This window comes from Coregonus lavaretus, assembly GCF_964263955.1.
Source record: "Coregonus lavaretus genome assembly, chromosome: 22".
In the NCBI taxonomy this organism is placed as follows: Eukaryota; Metazoa; Chordata; class Actinopteri; order Salmoniformes; family Salmonidae; genus Coregonus; species Coregonus lavaretus.
In genome coordinates this window covers 9426271-9448674 of record NC_140009.1, presented here as the reverse complement: position 1 = coordinate 9448674, position 22404 = coordinate 9426271, and the positions used below count along the sequence as shown (strand labels likewise).

At 40.4% G+C, this 22404-nt stretch overlaps 2 protein-coding genes across 2 annotated transcripts in view; one reads left to right on the top strand and one right to left on the bottom strand.

Annotated features, from left to right (window-relative positions):
• Positions 1-328: 328 nt before the first annotated feature.
• Positions 329-14177, bottom strand: ptpn18 (protein tyrosine phosphatase non-receptor type 18). Its single transcript, XM_084187722.1, has 15 exons — positions 13928-14177; positions 10230-10338; positions 10071-10147; positions 9879-9974; positions 9667-9705; positions 9452-9520; positions 7080-7142; positions 6671-6813; positions 6229-6295; positions 5987-6064; positions 5756-5845; positions 5035-5120; positions 1649-1974; positions 1234-1323; positions 329-1085 (listed from the first exon to the last, which is right to left on the bottom strand). The coding sequence occupies exons 1-15, from the start codon at positions 14009-14011 to the stop codon at positions 1012-1014; spliced, it is 1491 nt and encodes a 496-aa protein (XP_084043848.1). The 5' UTR covers positions 14012-14177; the 3' UTR covers positions 329-1011.
• A 1946-nt stretch (positions 14178-16123) lies between these two features.
• The window catches only part of gripap1 (GRIP1 associated protein 1), a 94202-nt gene continuing 87921 nt past the window's right edge, over positions 16124-22404 (top strand). The window contains exons 1-4 of the mRNA XM_084186582.1: positions 16124-16195; positions 17787-17853; positions 18136-18197; positions 18358-18384. Of these exons, the coding sequence (XP_084042708.1) occupies positions 16154-16195; positions 17787-17853; positions 18136-18197; positions 18358-18384 (198 nt within the window). The 5' untranslated portion in view covers positions 16124-16153. The remainder of the gene's footprint in view (positions 16196-17786; positions 17854-18135; positions 18198-18357; positions 18385-22404) is intronic.

Below are 22404 nucleotides of genomic sequence, written 5' to 3'. Positions count from 1 at the left end.
TGTTCTTATGGGCAACTTTCTATAGGAACATGACATAGGACCACACATTTTAAACCAGTAGCTATAATGTTAGATATTTAAGTGTATTGCTGACTTAATCTCCAGAGAGACTGCTCTGTGTTTTTCTTTCTGCAGACAGAGTATTAGCTTTGTATCTGCCAGATACCCAGATGTTCATTTCAGAGTGTAAGAAGTTGGGTTTCGATTGATTTCCGTGACTGAAACACAATAGCAGCATAGCCACAGAAGTCAGGGGTCAATCTTCAAAGCCGGTATTTCCAGCACAGAATGTTCAGCAAACTGCTTTCCAGTAAAGCACATTGTTTTTACTGTGATCACCAGAACATTTATTGTATATACATGTACACTGCAATGACTGTGGTAAGCAGGCCTAAAACAAAGATTTATTTAAAAGAACCTTGAAGAAATGGTTGTCTTTATTGTAAGTCCTTGTCACTATAAATTAGTAGACATCAAAGAAATCCCTGTGAAAACACATTTTACAATACCTGGTTCGTTAATATTGAAAAGCTCATTATCCCATGTTACTATAGTGCCCCCTGTTGATTGGTGCCATCGCACCACTTTGCGATATTCGGCTGTTCCCATAGGAGAACCATTTTTGGTTACAGGTAGAATCTTACAGGGTTCCTATGTGGAAAGGGTTCTACCTGGAACCAAAAATGGTTCTTCAAAGAGTCCTCCTATGGGGACAGCTGAAGAACCTTAGGTTAGTATCCAAAACCAATACTTGTCTCAGAATGGAAAGATGTTTAATAATAGTTTTTATTTTCCATCAGTAATATAAATCACTATCAATAAATTAGTGGTACAAAAGATCTGAAAAATATACAAACTCAAATGGGTTACAAAAGATAACTGTAGTTTTGTGATCACATAGATGTTCACAGCAAGTTAAAAAACCTCTATGAAAGTGCCCCTTCCCATTGCTTCTAAAAACATGTAAAGTGTTGAATACACTTTTGCCAGGCCTGGTATCTGGCTGCTGTATCATCTCTCCACATGACTCCACTCTGCCGGGGGATCCCGGGGCCCTTTGGGTTTCTTAATGCGACAGTTGAACCCTGAGGGACAGTTGAGAAATGTGGTTGGGGTTAGTTGAAGACACCTGCAAGTACATTAACAATATTACATTGGGTGGCTATAATATCATGGGATGGTAACAGTAAATGGCATTGGATAATAGTATCACAAACACGAGCAGCTATTCACCCATGCTACCAGGAGTACAGCTGTTGGTCATGTCTTTGATGGGATTTGAGACATATTCATAGTGATCTTCCGTCGAAGAATGATGCTCAGCTAGAAAAAAGCAAACAGTAAGAATCAGTAAAACATTTCCCACATAAACAGCTCAATATGGTTGTCAAGGAATTGTTACTGAAAAGAAACTGAAGAAACTGAACTCAAATTACTTTTAGCATTGATGTATTACTTAAAATGCCAGTGTACTCCCTCGTAATACACATTACACAATTTCACCAGTGTTTCACAGTACTGGACTGAGGTTACTAGATCTAAATTAGATTGCAATGCTCTTTTAAAAGACTGGATATTCTGTGCAGGGCATAATGACTAAAACAAAATCAGAGCTGGCCTCACATTGGTCTCCCTAAAATGCTCTCACCTGTGACCTGCTCATAGTCACTCTGCTCCTTCCCTGACGAGGCCTCAGCTAGCCTGTGATTGGCTGGTCTAGCTGTGTCATATAAGGGTGAGGCTGGAGGTGGATTGGCTGGAGGACACCTGCTCTTGGGCTTGACCGTGCTGTAGAGAGCAGTGGCAGGGCAGTTCGTGGTGCCCAGCTCTGCGTTGTCATAGTGATGGAGAGCGGCTGGAAGAGCCGAGGAAGAGGCTGGTGGCGGAAGCTGTTTGGACTTGTTGACCACAGCATAGGTGTCATCCATCTTCTGCTGGCGTGGTTGAGGCACTCTGGACTGCACACTAGAATTTCTAAAGAGGAGTAGACATCAACAATTCCACCAACAGTAAGAAGTAAAAAGTACAAATGTGGCCTTATCGTTTCTGCTCTAAGATGGCCATGACTTTATACATGTGACTGAATTTTCATGATCTAGTCTGTTTTCTTTCTGGGGCTTCTACAGTGGATTCTTACCATTAGTATATCGGTATAGATTATAGAATTAAGATTGATTAAGAATTTCAGTGCTACAATATCGATTTCCTACTGACTCTTTGACCATGTTTACAGAGAAATAGATCATTTTTTATTTAAGCCTGTGATACGAGCTGACGGGTTCTTGGTAACAGTTTAACATATTGGAGGGAGGAGAGAGGATGTGAAAGTGTTTAACAGCCCAGTGTGTCACTTCCTCTGCAGCATGATGAATGTTTAGTGGTACAGGAATGGTGAAATCCTTCTGTTCCATTAATCATGTTTCCCTAAAGTTCTGTCAAATTTAACTAAAACTAACTGGCTTAAAGTACATTTTACTTTAAGATCTTGAATGTGTACCACAACAATGTATTTGAATATACAGTACATTTCTCAATATTAAAGATACTATGCAGAAATCGCTCAGCCATTTCCTGGTTGCTAAAATTAGCCTAATTTCAGTTTATGTGACAAAACAAGCAAGTATAGTGTAGAGAATCATTGTACTATCGAAACCGCATGAAATGTATTTTCCATAAACAAAAATATTGTATTTTCAGCTGTTTGAAGCTGGTGTACAAAACCGAAAGTAAATGAGCAAACGAAACTTAAAAACGGGAAGCATAGAAATAGTGCACATAGAACAGCTTTATCGCTTCTTAGACTTGCTTTCAATGAGAATGACATATCTATAACTTAAACTTCTACAGTGAGGGAAAAAAGTATTTGATCCCCTGCTGATTTTGTACGTTTGCCCACTGACAAAGACATGATCAGTCTATAATTTGAATGGTAGGTTTATTTGAACAGTGAGAGACAGAATCACAACAAAAAAAAACAGAAAAACGCATGTCAAAAATGTTATAAATTGATTTGCATTTTAATGAGGGAAATAAGTATTTGACCCCCTCTCAATCAGAAAGATCTCTGGCTCCCAGGTGTCTGTTATACAGGTAACGAGCTGAGAAAGGGAGTGCTCCTAATCTCAGCTTGTTACCTGTATAAAAGACACCTGTCCACAGAAGCAATCAATCAATCAGATTCCAAACTCTCCTCCATGGCCAAGACCAAAGAGCTCTCCAAGGATGTCAGGGACAAGATTGTAGACCTACACAAGGCTGGAATGGGCTACAAGACAATCGCCAAGCAGCTTGGTGAGAAGGTGACAACAGTTGGTGCGATTATTCGCAAATGAAAGAAACACAAAATAACTGTCAATCTCCCTCGGCCTGGGGCTCCATGCAAGATCTCACCTCGTGGAGTTGCAATGATCATGAGAACGGTGTGGAATCAGCCCAGAACTACACGGCAGGATCTTGTCAATGATCTCAAGGCAGCTGGGACCATAGTCACCAAGAAAACAATTGGTAACACACTACGCCGTAAAGGACTGAAATCCTGCAGCGCCCGCAAGGTCCCCCTGCTCAAGAACGCACATATACAGGCCCGTCTGAAGTTTGCCAATGAACATCTGAATGATTCAGAGTAGAACTGGGTGAAAGTGTTGTGGTCATATGAGACCAAAATCGAGCTCTTTGCCATCAACTCAACTCGCCGTGTTTGGAGGAGGAGGAATGCTGCCTATGACCCCAAGAACACCATCCCCACCGTCAAACATGGAGGTGGAAACATTATGCTTTGGGTGTGTTTTTCTGCTAAGGGGACAGGACAACTTCACAGCATCAAAGGGACGATGGACGGGGCCATGTACCTTCAAATCCTGGGTGAGAACCTCCTTCCCTCAGCCAGGGCATTGAAAATTGGTCGTGGATGGGTATTCCAGCATGACAATGACCCAAAACACACGGCCAAGGAAACAAAGGAGTGGCTCCAGAAGAAGCACTTTAAGGTCCTGGAGTGGCCTAGCCAGTCTCCAGACCTTAATCCCATAGAAAATCTGTGGAGGGAGCTGAAGGTTTGAGTTGCCAAATGTCATCCTCGAAACCTTAATGACTTGGAGAACATCTGCAAAGAGGAGTGGGACAAAATCCCTCCTGAGATGTGTGCAAACCTGGTGGCCAACTACAAGAAACGTCTGACCTCTGTGATTGCCAACAAGGGTTTTGCCACCATGTACTAAGTAATGTTTTGCAGAGGGGTCAAATACTTATTTCCCTCATTAAAATGCAAATCATTTTTTTTTAAATTGTACATGCATTTTTCTGGATTTTTTTTGTTTCATATTCTGTCTCTCACTGTTCAAATAAACCTACCATTAAAATTATAGACTGATCATGTCTTTGTCAGTGGGCAAACGTACAAAATCAGCAGGGGATCAAATACTTTTTTCCCTCACTGTATGTGAATTTGGTCGTTCGCCCAAAAGGTTACATATTGCAACTTTAATACTGTTTGCTTAATTGTCAAGGCAGGTGCATATCACATCTACTGTATTTTGTAATAATCTACTTAATCAATCAATCTTAATCAGTGAAAATATTAATACATTACTTAGTATTGATAAGCCTATATACACTAAAACTGCAAATACTGTTGTACAGCCAACTGAAATAGATGACAGTGGAATCACTTGTACAAAACAGGAAGCTCACTTCCTTCCCTAAGAGAGTCTTTCTCTCTCTCTCTCTCTCTCTCTCTCTCTCTCTCTCTCTCTCTCTCTCTCTCTCTCTCTCTCTCTCTCTCTCTCTCTCTCTCTCTCTCTCTCTCTCTCTCTCTCTCTCTCTCTCTCTCTCTCTCTCTCTCTCTCTCTCTCTCTCTCTCTCTCTCTCTCTCTCTCTCAACCTGAAAGTCAACCTCTCCACATTGTATCTGAGCACCTGACTGTGGTATATCATTATCTCAGGCTGCTTATTAAAGTCACAACTGTTGTTGTTATTGTGTGTATGTTGATGAACATCACACATCATACTGAACAAAGAAAGAATACTTGCTCCTACCTTTTTTCAAGTGGCTGAGCGATGGCTGATGTTATTGCTGGAGGGGTCTTCACAGACTCAACGTCATCATAGAGAGGTTGGTTACTCTATTAACAACAACATAGGCAGTTTAGGATCAGAGAGGTATAGGACTGTGTCTCTAAAGTTCAGGCTCTGTATGAAAATGTGTGAACAATCATCTTCTATGTGCCAATATTTGCATAGAGAGGAAGCATGATGGCTGGTGTCCTACGTAACAGTTTTTTTCTTTTCTTTTTACTCCACTCATCACATTGAAATATCAGACGGAAGTGTAATATGATCAGATTAAATGGATGACACAAGGAAAAGAAAGGAGGGTTTTTATAACAGATGGTGTCAGCTTTGCCTTGTACCTTTGGCTGCGTTTACACAGGCAGCCCATTTCTGATCTTTTGCCCAATTATTGGCAAAAGATCTGATCTAATGCGGCAAAAGATCTGAATTGGGCTGCCTGTGTAAACGCGGCATCTGACCGCATCACAGACATGCCAATAATCCCCATAATACTGCATGCCCTCTCATGTCTTATTGTTCTAGTAAAGCTCGCTTGAACATGAACGCTAGTATGGCATTTGTTGAATACTGTGTTGTATTTTGCCTTTAGAAAGGCTAACATCTGTCGGTTGGAGATAGCAATGACAAAAACCTGATACTGTATGGTTGAACAACAGCAGCAGTTTTCCTGCTGTTTCTGTCTTACCTTGGTGAGATTCTGGTAGTTGTTCTCAGGTGACCGTAAAGCCTTCTCAAACATGTAAGCCACGGCAGAAAACACAAACTGATACTGCTCCTGGGTGGAGAGATGGAAAAACAGATGATTGAAGCCAACATTTCCACAGGAGAGAATGACAGTATTTAATGCATGATATATAACACCTAGCAGTAAATAAACAACATTTCTCATATTTCATTCTGTCTGATAATAACATACCTTTGTCTGAACAGCTGATGGCCTCTGTCTCCTTAGTTCCACTACAATCTTCATGATATTGAAATCTTCTTTGATTTGCTGGTGTAGAAATATGAGAATGTATTAGTCAAGACACTCATATCCACATATATTTTTAAAAATCTTTTGCCGTTCTATTGTTTTTAGTTGCAGTCTACAGAGGTCTTGTAAAACCAATTCCCTAAATGATGCCATCAATTTAATGCAGTGAACATAAGTAATACCTTTGTCACAAGAAGATCATGGACATAATCCAGGGCACAAATCACCCCTGTTCTTCCACAACCAGCACTGAAAACACAAAACACAACCAAATACATGATATGGTCTGCTCCATTCAGTCTCTGATAGTACTAAAATATTACCAGAGAAGTTCACAACATGAACACAAGTCTGGATATGACATGGTAGACCCCATCAGGTCCTGAATATTTAACATGTCTCACTTGATCTAAATGGCATCATTAAAATGCATGGCGCTCAAGGAGTACATGTGGCCTTGTGATAAAACAACATTGAATGATATGCATTGATACATTTTAATGGCCATATGGATCATAATCTGTCTCTGAAAAGTGTCAATTTCATTTCAGAGCACAACAAGTCCACCGGGCAGACAGTAATCATAGGGCTGTGTTGTACGTCATGTAATGGGGACAAACAGACCTGCAGTGGATGAGAATTGGGCTAGTGTTGTTTCCCTGGGCTTTGCGAGCCATATCCATCATTCCTAAAATACCACCAGCTGTGTATGGAATGTCATGATCAGGCCAAGCTGTGTATTGGAATTGAGAGATAGTCCGTGTTTCCTAGACAAGCAGAAAACATGGTTTGCATATGACTTCACTGGCTCCCTCTCATTCAACTTCCTGGATCCCAACAAATAATGTGACTTCACTGGCTCCCTCTCATTCAACTTCCTGGATACCAACAAATAATGTGAGATTATCCAAAGAGGATAGTGGTTGTTAGAAAATAACACTGATTGTTTTCTACAATTTTTAAGAATTATTTGACTAGCGCTGCTGACAGAAAACAACACAAAATAATACCCTTTTCACAGTTGGACACTTACATTATGATATCTCACTGTCAGAGTCCGCATGACTACTTCCTCATTTGGTTTTGATTCCTCAAGCTGCAAAGACATGATAATATTTCAATAAAAATGTTCTAGTGTTTCCTTAAACAGGTCCCTGTGATTTCATTCAGACAACAACATGTGGGTCGATATGCCATGTTGTCCCGTGTAGCTCAGTTGGTAGAGCATGGCATTTGCAACGCCAGGGTTGTGGGTTTGTTTCCCACGGGGGACCAGTATGAAACAAAAAAAAATGTATGCACTCACTAACTGTAAGTCGCTCTGGATAAGAGCGTCTGCTAAATGACTAAAATGTAAAATGTAAAATGTAAAATGTAAATAACCAACTGAGTAAACGTAGTACACAGGAACTGACACATCATCTGTGGAGGCTGTTGGGTAAAAAGGGAACTGTTCATGAATAGTCTCGGTTAACCAAGACTATAGAACATAGAACAACCCCACTGGGTACACACTGGTTGAATCAATGTTGTTTCCACATCATTTCAATGAAATGAAGCTGAACCAACGTGGACTATACGTTATATTGACGTCTGTGCCCAGTGGGACAGCACTCTGTGCATGCTGGAACTTTGGTAACATTGTGGGAGGCAACCCATCTGTCTAGACAGACTACTTGATGAATAGTAATACAACTAAGCAGACAAATCTGCATCAACTGAAAGTTGTGTCAATGGTGCTAGAAAGTCTGTGGTCTGTGTATCTTCACAGTATACAATACAATTAAGGTACAGTGCCTTCGGAAAGTGTTTAGACTCCTTGACTTTTTCCAAATGTTGTTACGTTACAGCCTTTTTCTCAAATTTATTAAATCATTTTTTTCCTTCATCAATCAACACACAATACCCCATAATGACAAAGCAACAGGCTTTTAGAAATGTTTGCTAATTTAGTAAAAACAAAAAACGGAAATATCAAATGTACATAAGTATTCAGACCCATTACTCAGTCCTTTGTTGAAGCACCTTTGACAGCGATTACATCATCGAGTCTTCTTGGGTATGACGCCTCAATCTTGGCATATCTGTATTTGGGAAGTTTCTACCATTCTTCTCTGCAGATCCTCTCAAGCTCTGTCAGGTTGGATGGGGAGCGTTGCTGCACAGCTATTTTCAGGTCTCTCCAGAGATGTTCGATCGGGTTCAAGTCCGGGCTCTGGCTGGGCCACACAAGGACATTCAGAGACTTGTCCCGAAGCCACTCCTGCCTTGTCTTGGCTGTGTGATTAAGGTTGTTGTCCTGTTGGAAGGTGAACCTTCACCCCAGTCTGAGGCTCTGGAGCAGGTTTTCATCAAGGATCTCTCTGTACTTTGCTCCGTTCATCTTTGCCTCGATCATGACTAGTCTCCCAGTCCCTGCCGCTGAAAAACATCCCCACAGCATGATGCTGCCACCACCATGCTTCACTGTAGGGATGGTGCCAGGTGTCCTCCAGACTTGATGCTTGGCATTCAGGCCAAATAGTTCAATCTTGGTTTCATCAGACCAGAGAATCTTGTTTCTCATGGTCTGAGAGTGTTTAGGTGCCGTTTGGCAAACTCCAAGAGGGCTGTCATGTCCCTTTTACTGAGGAGTGGCTTCCGTCTGGTCACTCTACCATAAAGGCCTGATTGGTGGAGTGCTGCAGAGATGGTTGTCCTGGAAGGTTCTCCCATCTCCACAGAGGAACTCTGGAGCTCTGTCAGAGTGACCATTGGGTTCTTGGTCACCTCCCTGACCAAGCCCCTTCTCCCCCGATTGCTCAGTTAGGCCGGTCGGCCAGCTCTAGGAAGAGTCTTGGTGGTTCCAAACTTCTTCCATTTAAGAATGATGGAGGCCACTGTGTTCTTGGGGACCTTCAATGCTACAGACCTTTTTTGGTACCCTTCCCCAGATCTGTGCCTCGACCCAATCCTGTCTTGGAGCTCTACGGACAATTCCTTCGACCTCATGGCTTGGTTTTTGCTCTGACATGCACTGTCAACTGTGGGACCTTATATAGACAGGTGTCTGCCTTTCCAAATCATGTCCAATCAATTGAATTTACCACAGGTGGACTCCAATCAAGTTGTAGAAACATCTCAAGGATGATCAATAGAAACAGGAATGCACCTGAGCTCAACTTTGAGTCTCATTGCAAAGGGTCTGAATACTTATGTAAATAAGGTATTTCTGTTTGTATTTTTTAAATAAATTAGCAAACATTTCTAAAAACCTGTTTTCGCTTTGTCATTATGGGGTATTGTGTGTAGATTGCTAAGGACAGTTTTTCATTTAATCAATTTCAGAATAAGGCTGTAACATAACAAAATGTGGAAAAAGTCAAGGGGTCTGCATCCTTTCCGAAGGCACTGACAAAAACTTACGTTTGAGACAATAAAGGGACCAAAAGGGGTTGTTTCTAGGACAGTTGTCCAATAGCGCTCACACTTTTTCTAAAGAAAAAAGACACCGAAACAAATACAATGTTATGAGTCAAGTGGACACAAGCATTAAAGTTTCTAAATCATACAGTACACTAATATGTTCACACTTCCACTTTAACTTGTTTTTATTCAGAGGTGATTAAAAGGGCATTTACCTTTCCCATTTCAATTTCTCTGCAAGCCATGATTATAACCTAAATAGGGATAGACAATAGAGGTAACATTAGATTTGGAGACAATTTTCCCATTCTTCATCTGTGAACTCTTTTTACCCCCCTTAAATGTTACATGTTACAATGACATGGTAACAGAGGTACTGTACACGCGGTACTACATTGATAGGAAAGCTGAATACTATCTTCCTTACCTTTACATCATACTGCCAAATCATTTGCCAGAAGTCAACCAAAGTGTGGCTCAGAGGCCCTTGGGTCGCTATGTATTTTCTGGTCTCTGTTGCACCCTAGAGGACAAACCAGATATAGCAGAATATTCAGCTTCAGACTGAGCTGAATGATACGCAATAGGATTTACTGAATGAGAGAAAGCAATACTGTACTTTAATAAAGCTGGCGTTGATATAGTCAGAATCATTCTCATTCGTCAGTAGAGTTAGGGGCACACGGGTCTGGTCATCTATATAAAAATACATGAGTTTCTCATTTTCAATTAGAGTAAAAACCAATAACGTTCTTTAAGTATCCATCGTTGTGCTTACATGGTAAAATGTCTTTGTAACGATTCTTCTTTACATTGTGCTTCAGTGCCCCTGCTTCCGTCGTAAGGCCAAGATCTTTCTTGATGATGGAAGTCCGAGCACGGATTTTCTACAAACACAAAGAGACAGGGAAGCTGAGATGAGATTTGGAGCAACTTTCATGATTGTGAAACTGTAATTAAGTAGAACTAGATTGAGAGCAGAAACCTTGAATGAAGGAAGTCTCAGGTAGGGTCAAACTAAACCAATCTTTACACATTAGTAACCAGATAATAGCCATATTCCCTCATCCCTTTTGTCAAAAAATATTTTCAAGACAAGTAGCATACAGAGATATTTAAGATGTTGCACAAGAAACATATAAGAAGTCCTTAGCTTAGTGCAAGAACTCACAATCAAACTTACGCAGGAGCTAATATAGCTGACAGTCGATGACACGCAACAGTAAGAATGTGGTTTGCTATTTATTTTGAGATGTACAGTTTCTGAGAAATGAAAGACCCCTGAGTGGAAATATACTTGTAGCCACCAGATATCAGAAAGGTTGTAGCAACCAGATGCCAGAAAGGTTGTAGCAACCAGATGCCAGAAAGGTTGTAGCAACCAGATGTCAGAAAGGTTGTAGCAACCAGATGCCAGAAAGGTTGTAGCAACCAGATGCCAGAAAGGTTGTAGCAACCAGATGTCAGAAAGGTTGTAGCAACCAGATGCCAGAAAGGTTGTAGCAACCAGATGTCAGAAAGGTTGTAGCAACCAGATGTCAGAAAGGTTGTAGCAACCAGATGTCAGAAAGGTTGTAGCAACCAGATGCCAGAAAGGTTGTAGTAACCAGATGTCAGAAAGGTTGTAGTAACCAGATGCCAGAGTGGTTGTAGCAACCAGATGTCAGAAAGGTTGTAGCAACCAGATGCCAGAAAGACATAACTCTGTGGTGTCTGATTTTCGTCACAGATATCTGTGTTAGGCTACTGCACAGTGCCTTCAGAAAGTATTCACATCTCTTTACTTTTTCCACATTTTGTTGTGTTACGAAGTGGGATTAAAGTGGATTTAATTGTATTTTTTGTCAATGATCTACACAAAATAATCTGTAATGTTAAAGTGGAAGAAAAATTTGAAAGTAAAACTAATTCATCTCCCAGTGTCTGTTGGAAAGCAGACTGAACCAGGTTTTCCTCTAGGATTTTGCCTGTGCTTATCTCCATTCGGTTTCTTTTTTATCCTGAAAAACTCCCCAGTTGTTAACGATTATAAGCATACCCTTAACATGATGCTTGAAAATATGGAGAGTGTTACTCAGTAATGTGTTGTATTGGATTTGCCCCAAACATAACACTTTGTAAGGGATGTAGCTCAGTTGGTAGAGCATGGTGTTTGCAACACCAGGGTTGTGGGTTCGATTCCCACGGGGTATGAAAAATAAAATAATGTATGCACTAACTGTAAGTCGCTCTGGATAAGAGCGTCTGCTAAATGACTAAAATGTAAAAATGTCAATGTATTCAGGACAAAAACGTAACTGTTCTGCCAAATGTTTTGCAATATTACTTTAGTGTTTTAGTGTTTTGCAACCCTGTGTATTACTTTAGTGTTTTGCAACCCTGTTCCTGGAGAGCTACCCTCCCGTAGATTTTCGCTCCACCCCTAGTTGAAACTAACCTGATTCAGTTTATCAACCAGCTAATTATTAGAATCAGGTGAGCTAGATTAGGGTTAAAGTGAAAACCTACAGGACGGTAGCTCTCCAGGAACAGGGTTGGAGAGCCGTGCTTTAGTGCCTTGTTGCAAACAGGATGCACGTTTTGGAATATTTGTATTCTGTACAAGCTTCCTTATTTTCACTCTGTAAATTAGGTTAGTATTGTGGAGTAACTATAATGTTGTTGATCCATCCTTAGTTTCTTCCTATCACAGCCATTAAACTCGACCCTGTTTTAAAATCACCACCGTGGTTAAATCCGAGTGGTTTACTTCCTCTCCGGCAACCGAGTTAGGAAGGACGCTTGTATCTTTGTAGTGACTGGGTGTATTGATATACCATCCAAAGTGTAATTCATAACTTCACCATGCTCAAAGGGATATTATTATTATGTATTTATTTTTTACCAATAGGTTCCCTTTGCGAGGCATTGGAAAACCTCCCTGGTCTTTGTGGTTGACTCTGTGTTTGAAATTCACTGCTCGACTAAGGGACCTTACAGATAATTGTATGTGTGGCGTCCAGAGATGAGGTAGTAATTCAAAAATCACGTTAAACACTATTATTGCACACAGAGTTATTATGTATACATTTTTACTCCTGAACTTATTTAGGCTTGCCATAACAAAGGGGTTGAATACTTATTGGCTCAAGCGATTTCAGCTTTTCAGTTTCAATTAATTTGTAAACATTTTGAAAAGCATAATTCCACTTTGACATTATAGGGTATTATGTTTAGGCCAGTGACAAAAAAAATCTAAATGTATAGGCCAGTGACAAAATAATCTATTTAAAATTCAGTCTTTAACACTACAAAATGTGTAAAAGTCAAGGGGTGTGAATACTTTCTGAAAGCACTGTATGTGATAATGTAACCAGTGTGAAATGGCTAGCTAGTTAGCGGTGCGCGCTAGTGGGAGTACAATCGATGGCTTTTGTTGAGCGACAGGTAACGATGCTCCGTGGGAGGCAGTTGTTGTGTTCAGTGTCGCTAATTCAAGTCCAGGTTCGGGCGAGGAGAGGGACGTAAATAATACTGCTACAATATCACAGCTTTCTTCATGACCTAATATAGACATACGTACTTTATTACATTACCACCATTTCTCACTTTGCACATTCTTAGTCTCTTGAATGAGGCTGGTTAAAAAATAGTTCACATGTATTACTATTTCGGTCATTACTGTCATTAATTCAACGAACAAACAGTAAACAGAATCATGTTTACTGATAAGAACCTAACACTGGCATCCCTCATAATAGAACACTGTCAATAAATAACCTTATGCAACAGCCTACTAGCTGCAACAAGGAAATGTTTCACATAGTGGCCTCATTGTTAATAAACAACTTACTTTGGAACTTTGGAAGCTAAATGAGGAAAAAAAAGGAATAGCCTACCTATCTTGACACGTACAGAGGTTCAGATGTAAGAAGAACAATAGCCTACAGTAGTTTAACAAAATACTGTATAGTTCTGCAAATTTCGCTATTCAGTTCAGTGTAATGTCAAAACAGAACTAAATAAGCAAGGTTCACTTCTGTATGTGCCTTAAAGACAGAGGCCACTGATTTGAAAGAAGGTTTTTGTTAATTGCATTAAAGTTACAACATGCATTGAATTATACTATACAGAAAGCAAGCCAACATGATTAGCAGCTTTAACATACAAACAAACAATTCTGTAGCCTACGTTTCCTTTTTTAAAATCATCATACCTCTCAGGTTTCCCACCCTTATCTACAAGTGAACCAGTGCATGATGTGCAACCTGTGATGTTGTGCATCATGCACAGTGTACACACAATCTTTTGACATTCTTCAACCAGTTATTTGCAATCAATTGATGAATACAATTGCAATGTAAAAGTCCCATGAAGTGCTGTGCACATGCCATAAATCATACATTTTTTCATCAGAAAATATTACCTGGTCTTATTGTCTTTCTATGGGAATTAATTATAAACTGAGAATATACAGGTATGGTGATTCTCACTTACACTATACTCGGATGAGATGATGCCCTCTGCTCTGCTGTCATCTGCCAAGGACATCTGACCTACGAACCTCGATAGGTAATCCATCGGTGCGGCGGCTGGGGATGTCAATTTAACTTTTTAAATGCAGGCAATGGGCGGCCACTATATATAAATTCTAAACAAACGCTGAGCGCTTTGCCGCCTCCATCTCTAGTGCGATTATTAGCCTAGGTTCCGCGTGTACATCTTGGACCGTTCCTTATGTCACTGTGGTGCAGTCATTTCCGCATTGAAAGCTACTGGCTTATTTATTTGCGTCAAAACACAGTGGAGGAACTTTCACATAAACTCCAATACACTAGTACTACAACAGTTTGAAAAATGTATAGCTTATTTATTATTTGCCAACAAGAATATTCAAAGCATCTTCAAAAAGCATTTAACGCATTTTCAAAAGCTTTATTATACGTTAGTTATCCAGTTAAATAATGTTTTATTATAAAGTTATCAAGCAGGCTATCAATACACGAATCAAATGTAGACTAATATGGAGTCCTAAAACTTGCAGCCTGATAAGATTCTCGGGGATTTTGATTAGCCTGACACTTTCTAAAAATATATATCATATGTGGTTTATTACATTGTCCGTAGGAGTAGTAAACACATGTCAGTGATGAGGATCAGTGTATGAACTCAAAGCCTATTTTTGTTTTATTCCAGGGTGTGCTCGGCTAGTATTCTGAGCAGATGAAACCAACTTGCAAAACATTCACCGCCATAGTAAAAATGTACTGTCTGTATTAGATGGGCGTTTATTCTACTGCTATAGCCTACAATTCCTATTGGGGAAGGGCGGCATATCGATGCATGGTTTATTGAAACTGTAACGGTTCCATCAGAATATGCCTCCTCAACAGCACGTTTATTTATTTTTCTCAGATGCAATGACAAAAATAAAATAAATGGCTAGCCTATCTGTCTCCACATTCACACAGCCACCAGTTAGGCCTACACTCAAAACAGAGACTGGAAAAATGGTTGTCAACTCAACTTTGATACTGAAATGTTGGTTCAAACACTATTGCTGGTGCAACACTTTCCCTCTGCCTCTGGAAAACGCACCACCATAGTAAGTACAGGTGGAGGTGTATTCTCCTCATACCTGTGTGGTGATACTGATGGTTTGTTGAGACTGATGGTGTGGTGATACTGATGGTTTGTTGAGACTGATGGTTTGTTGATACTGATGGTTTGTTGAGACTGATGGTTTGTTGAGACTGATGGTTTGTTGATACTGATGGTTTGTTGAGACTGATGGTTTGTTGATACTGATGGTTTGTTGAGACTGATGGTTTGTTGAGACTGATGGTTTGTTGAGACTGATGGTTTGTTGATACTGATGGTTTGTTGATACTGATGGTTTGTTGAGACTGATGGTTTGTTGAGACTGATGGTTTGTTGATACTGATGGTTTGTTGAGACTGATGGTTTGTTGAGACTGATGGTTTGTTGATACTGATGGTTTGTTGATACTGATGGTTTGTTGACACTGATGGTTTGTTGACAACTGCAGCATTTTAGCTAAGCCTAACCCAGTTACGGACAGACATGACTTTACTTAGCAGGTTAGGATAACTAACACAGCAGGTTAGGAGAATAAATGCAGCATAGTAGAATTAAAGTAGCAGGTTAGGATAATAAGGTTAAGAAAGGGGATAGGCTTAGCTAAAATGCTACAGTTGTCAACAACCGTTATCCATGACGCCACTACTAGATGGAGCTGTACTGCGAGCCAGCCACTGGCCACAATCATACAAACTATCAGGCCCAACAAACCATTAGTGTCATAACACATGCAACCAATCACAGCAAACAAAGGCTTAATTAAAATGGACCAATAAGTTCGCAGTTCACAATCACTTGGTAAGTCACTGCTCGACGCACCTCCACGGTGTGTTACGGATCTGGACTTCATCTACTGGACAGGTGTGATTATTGCAATGACAATACCTGGCTATGGAGTAATGTTTAGATTAGGGGAAATGGTGATAGTGCACTTCCTCCCTCATCTAAAAGCCAAGTCGTCCCATACATGTACATTTCCCATACAACTACGTCGTGATTTCCATAAGGATATGCAGAATGGCATGACATTGTAGCCTATTCCCAAGCGCACTTCTCCAAAACGACTTTTACCACACAGGACCTCCGTTAACACCAGAGTCCTTCCTAGCTCCTTGAGTGAAGATGGCGCAGGCACTATCAGAGGAGGAGTTCCATCGGATGCAGGTAGCTAGGCTGACAGCTGTACATTTTTAGTGGCCGTTGTTTCACATTTGCTGTCACTTTCCGAGTATTTCCTGAAAATTGGATTTTCCGTCAACCAGTCCAAAGCTAAACTACGGAACGGAAAAGCATGCGCGGTAACTTCCCCTACTAGCTAGGCCAACATTGCAACCCAGGGATGTGGCTAGCTATGTTGATAGTGTCAGCAGTCATTGCTCTTCCAATAGCAACAGGCAGTTCAAGTATTTGGTCATATCGTTTTATTATTCAATACAAACATGCAAATGTGGTAATCCCAATAGTTTGATTAATGTTCAAATAACATCAGCTAGCTAAATAGCTATCTAGCTAGTTAGCTAGCTAGCTAGTTTGCAAGTTAACTAGCTAGTTTAAATGGCTAGCCTAGCTAGTTAGCTTGACATTACATACGCTGATCTTCTTTAATCTTCATAACAATCTGCTATTAATGGTAAAGTTAGCTTCATGTTAGGTATTGATTTCAGACATCCGTATCTGATAGTTGTTTGCTGTCTTATCTCCCTTTGTCAACATTTTCATAAATCAATTCAGTGAAAATTGTGGTCCTCTGTAGCTCAATTGGTAGAGCATGGCGCTTGTAACGCCAGGGTAGTGGGTTCGATCCCCGGGACCACCCATACGTAAAAATGTATGCCCATATGACTGTAAGTCGCTTTGGATAAAAGCGTCTGCTAAATGGCTTATTATTATAAAACTATAACTAGCTAGCTAGTTAATTTAGCATAGCTAATAGTTTTCCATGAGTGATTATGTGTCACGGGGTTGGTCATTCAACGTTATCCTAATGCTAGCTCGCAGCTTTTAGAGACTGGATGCCATTCACTGTTATTATAATGGGTGTGTTCAGTTTTCCAAACCAGATAGTGCCCAAAGCTAGCTAGCCTAGATAATGCATTGCTTGTTCATCTGAAGTCACCTGAATCAGATTATGTGAACAGAAACTTTACTGTTCCTTGTTTAGTACATCTCTAATAATTATCATTTATTACGGTGTCATAAACACACCCAGCTAACATTGAAAGCACTGTAGAGTATGAAAGTAGTCTGTCAACACATTAGTGATGTTGAAGTGAAACATCAGTTGATTACACACTGAAGCACTGTGTCTGTGTCATCAACACACCTAGCTAACATTCAAAGCAGTGTACAGTCAGATGTTTAATGTTTCATTAAGTTGACCCTTTATACAAGCTTTAACCAACTCCGTGGCCTTGTGGTTAGTGTCTGCCCTAAGATTGGAAGGTTGAGGGTTTCATCCCTGGTCTAGTCATACCAAAGACTCAACATGGGACCTGATGCCTCTCTGCTTGGCACTCAGAATTAAGGAGATGGACTGGGGGTAAGGCCCTGCTACAGACTAGCGTCTTGTCCAGGGGGTATACGTGTACATTAAGCTGCCTCACCCTACAGAAACAGGAGATAGGCTCCTGCCCTATGGGCTGTTCTGGCTCGGACAAGGCTAACTGGTCAAAGGCTTACTTACTTTTACCTACTACTTTCTACAGGCTTTGGTACAATGTAATCCCCTCTTATAACCTTTTTTTTTGTTCTCCAGGCTCAGCTTTTAGAGCTGAGGACACAGAACTACCAACTTTCTGATGACCTGCGGAAGAACACAGCTGGTAAGCAGCAGCAGCAACAGCTCATAATATAAATATGTTCTGGAGCTCAGTTGGTGCCCTTGAACTGGGATCAATATTTACTGCTAAAATGAAATGAGCATTGCAATGCAACTCCAGGATGGACATCATATTTAGTGTCCCTCTTAATGCAAGTGTGTGTATTATAGTAACCCATGTGATGCACTGTATCGAACATCAAAATGGGTTAGTTCTGTCTCAGTGATTGAAAAGAAGATACTAGTCTCTGGAGATTTTCAAGATTTTTGTTGATTTCTATTCCAGAGCTGAATGCTGTTCGTCAGAAGACTGTGACCTTGGAGAAGGATTACATCAAAGCACAGAAGGTATAGAAAGCTAATCAACATAAAAAAATAAAATAAACGGTGATAATAGGGTTGTGGAGTTCAATGCATTGAAACTCAAGGCATCATGTTTGAGACAGAATAAAAGGTCACTTTGTTTGTGATTTGACTTCTTCTAATTTTCTTTTTGTTTTATCTTCAGGCTCTGAATAAAAGCAAGAAAGCTCAGGTGGGTTACTTGCATCTTCTAAAACTCTTTCAAAGCTGTCTATAAAAGAATATTGACAAGATAGTATGAACATTAGCTTGCTATACATGTTATATGCCATAATAACTAATATTCCTGTTTACAGTGGCTCGCGAAAGTATTCACCCCCCTTGGCATTTTTCCTATTTTGTTGCCTTACAACCTGGAATTAAAATATATTTTTCTGGGGGTTTGTATCATTTGATTTACACAACATGCCTACCACTTTGATGATGCAAAATATTTTTTGGGGTGAAACAAACAAGAAATAAGACAGAAAAACAGAAAACTTGAGCGTGTATAACTATTCACCCCCCCAAAGTCAATACTTTGTAGAGCCACCTTTTGCAGCAATTACAGCTGCAAGTCTCTTGGGGTATGTCTCTATAAGCTTGGCACATCTAGCCACTGGGATGTTTGCCCATTCTTCAAGGCAAAACTGCTCCAGCTCCTTCAAGTTGGATGGGTTCTGCTGGTGTACAGCAATCTTTAAGTCCTACCACAGATTCTCAATTGGATTGAGGTCTGGGCTTTGACTAGGCCATTCCAAGACATTTAAATGTTTCCCCTTAAACCACTCAAGTGTTGCTTTAGCAGTATGCTTAGGGTCATTGTCCTACTGGAAGGTGAACCTCCGTCCCATTCTCAAGTCTCTGGAAGACTGAAACAGGTTTTCCTCAATAATTTCCCTGTATTTAGCGCCATCCATCATTCCTTCAATTCTGACCAGTTTCCCAGTCCTTGCTGATGAAAAACATCCCCACAGCATGATGATGATGCTGCCACCACCATGCTTCACTGTGGGGATGGTGTTCTCGGGGTGATGAGAAGTGTTGGGTTTGCGCCAGACATAGCGTTTTCCTTGATGGCCAAAAAGCTCAATTTGAATCTCATCTGACCAGAGTACCTTCTTCCATATGATTGGGGAGTCTCCCACATGCCTTTTGGCGAACACATTTTTTATTTTTATTATTTATTTTTTACACCAAACGTGTTTGATTATTTTTTTCTTTAAGCAATGGCTTTTTTCTGGTCACTCTTCCGTAAAGCCCAGCTCTGTGGCGTGTATAGCTTAAAGTGGTCCTATGGACAGTTACTCTAATCTCCGCTGTGGAGCTTTGCAGCTCCTTCAGGGTTATGTTTGGTCTCTTTGTTGCCTCTCTGATTAATGCCCTCCTTGCCTGGTCTGTGAGTTTTGGTGGGCGGCCCTCTCTTGGCAGGTTTGTTGTGGTGCCACATTCTTTCCATTTTTTAATAATGGATTTAATGGTGCTCAGTGGGATGTTCAAAGTTTCGTATATTTTTTTATAACCCTGATCTGTATGGAGAGCTCCTTGGTCTTCATGGTGCAGCTTGCTTGGTGGTGCTGCTTGCTTAGTGGTGTTGCAGACTCTGGGGCCTTTCAGAACAGGTGTGTGTGTGTATATATACTGAGATCATGTGACACTTAGACTGCACACAGGTGGACTTGATTTAACTAATTATGTGACTTCTGAAGGTAATTGGTCGCATCAGATCTTATTTAGGGGCTTCATAGAAAAGGGGGTGAATACATATGCACGCACCACTTTTCCGTTATTTATGTTTTCAAATTTTTTCAAACAAGTAATTTTTTTCATTTCACTTCACCAATTTGGACTATTTTGTGTATGTCCATTACATGAAATCCAAATAAAAATCCATTTAAATTACAGGTTGTAATGCAACAAAATCGGAAAAACGCCAAGATGGATGAATACATTTGCAAGGCACTGTACATGTACAGCACCAGTGAAAAGTTTGGACACACCTAATCATTCAAGGGTTTTTCTTTATTTTTACTATTTTCTACATTGTAGAATTATAGTGAAGACATCAAACTATGAAATAACACATATGGAGTCATGTAGTAACCAAAAAGGTGTTAAACAAATCAAAATATATTTAATATTTGTCTTCAAAGTAGCCACCCTTTGCCTTGATGACAGCTTTGCACACCCTTGGCATTCTCTCAACCAGCTTCATGAGGTAGTCACCTGGAATGCATTTCAATTAACAGGTGTGCCTTGTTAAAAGTTAATTTGTGGAATTTCTTTCCTTAATGCGTTTGAGCCAGTTGTGTTGTGAAAAGGTAGGGGTGGTATACAGAAGATAGCGCTATTTGGTAAAGGACAAAGTCCATATTATGGCAAGAACAGCTCAAATAAGCAAAGAGAAACGACAATCCATCATTACTTTAAGACATGAAGGTCAGTCAATCTGGAACATTTCAAGAACTTTGAACATTTCTTCAAGTGCAGTCGCAAAAACCATCAAGCGCTATGATGAAACTGGCTCTCGTGAGGACCGCCACAGGAAAGGAAGACCCAGAGTTACCTCTTCTGCAGAGGATAAGTTCATTAGAGTTACAGTGCCTTGCAAAAATATTCATCCCCCTTGGCGTTTTTCCTATTTTGTTGCATTACAACCTGTCATTTTAAATGGACTTTTATTTGGAATTCATGTAATGGACATACACAAGATAGTCCAAATTAGTGAAGTGAAATGAAAAAAATTACTTGTTTCAAAGAATTCTAAAAAATAAATAACGGAAAATTGGTGCTTGCATTCGTATTCACCTCCTTTGCTATGAAGCCCCTAAATAAGATCTGGTGCAACCAATTACCTTCAGAAGTCACATAATTAGATTGCACACAGGTGGACCTTATTGAAGTGTCACATGATCTCAGTATATACAGACCTGTTCTGAAAGGCCCCAGAGTCTGTAACACCACTAAGCAAGGGGACCACCAAGCAAGCGGCACCATGAAGACCAAGGAGCTCTCCAAACAGGTCAGAGAAGTGCAGATCAGGGTTGGGTTACAAAAAAAATATCAGAAACTTTGAACATCCCACGGAGCACCATTTAAATCCATTACTAAAAAATGAAAAGAATATGGCACCACAACAAACCTGCCAAGAGAGGGCCGCCCACCAAAACTCACAGACCAGGCAAGGAGGGCATTAATCAGAGGGGCAACAAAGAGACCAAATATAACCCTGAAGGAGCTGCAAAGCTCCACAGCGGAGATTGGATTATCTGTCCATAGGACCACTTTAAGCCGTACACTCCACAGAGCTGGGCTTTACGGAAGAGTGGCCAGAAAAAGCCATTGCTTAAAGAAAAAAATAAGCAAACACGTTTGGTGTTCGCCAAAAGACATGTGGGAGACTCCCCAAACATATGGAAGAAGGTACTCTGGTCAGATGAGATTCAAATTGAGCTTTTTGGCCATCAAGAAAAACGTTCTGTCTGGCGCAAATCCAACACTTCTCATCACCCCGAGAACACCATCCCCACAGTGAAGCATGGTGGTGGCAGTATCATGCTGTGGGGATGTTTTTCATCAGCAAGGACTGGGAAACTGGTCAGAATTGAAGGAATGATGGATGGCGCTAAATACAGGGAAATTATTGAGGAAAACCTGTTTCAGTCTTCCAGAGACTTGAGAATGGGACGGAGGTTCACCTTCCAGTAGGACAATGACCCTAAGCATACTGCTAAAGCAACACTTGAGTGGTTTAAGGGGAAACATTTAAATGTCTTGGAATGGCCTAGTCAAAGCCCAGACCTCAATCCAATTGAGAATCTGTGGTAGGACTTAAAGATTGCTGTACACCAGCAGAACCCATCCAACTTGAAGGAGCTGGAGCAGTTTTGCCTTGAAGAATGGGCAAACATCCCAGTGGCTAGATGTGCCAAGCTTATAGAGACATACCCCAAGAGACTTGCAGCTGTAATTGCTGCAAAAGGTGGCTCTACAAAGTATTGACTTTGGGGGGGGTGAATAGTTATGCACGCTCAAGTTTTTTGTTTTTTTGTCTTATTTCTTGTTTGTTTTACCCAAAGACATATTTTGCATCTTCAAAGTGGTAGGCATGTTGTGTAAATCAAATGATACAACCCCCCCACAATTCCATTTTAATTCCTGGTTGTAAGGCAACAAAATAGGAAAAATGCCAAGGAGGTTGAAAACTTACGCA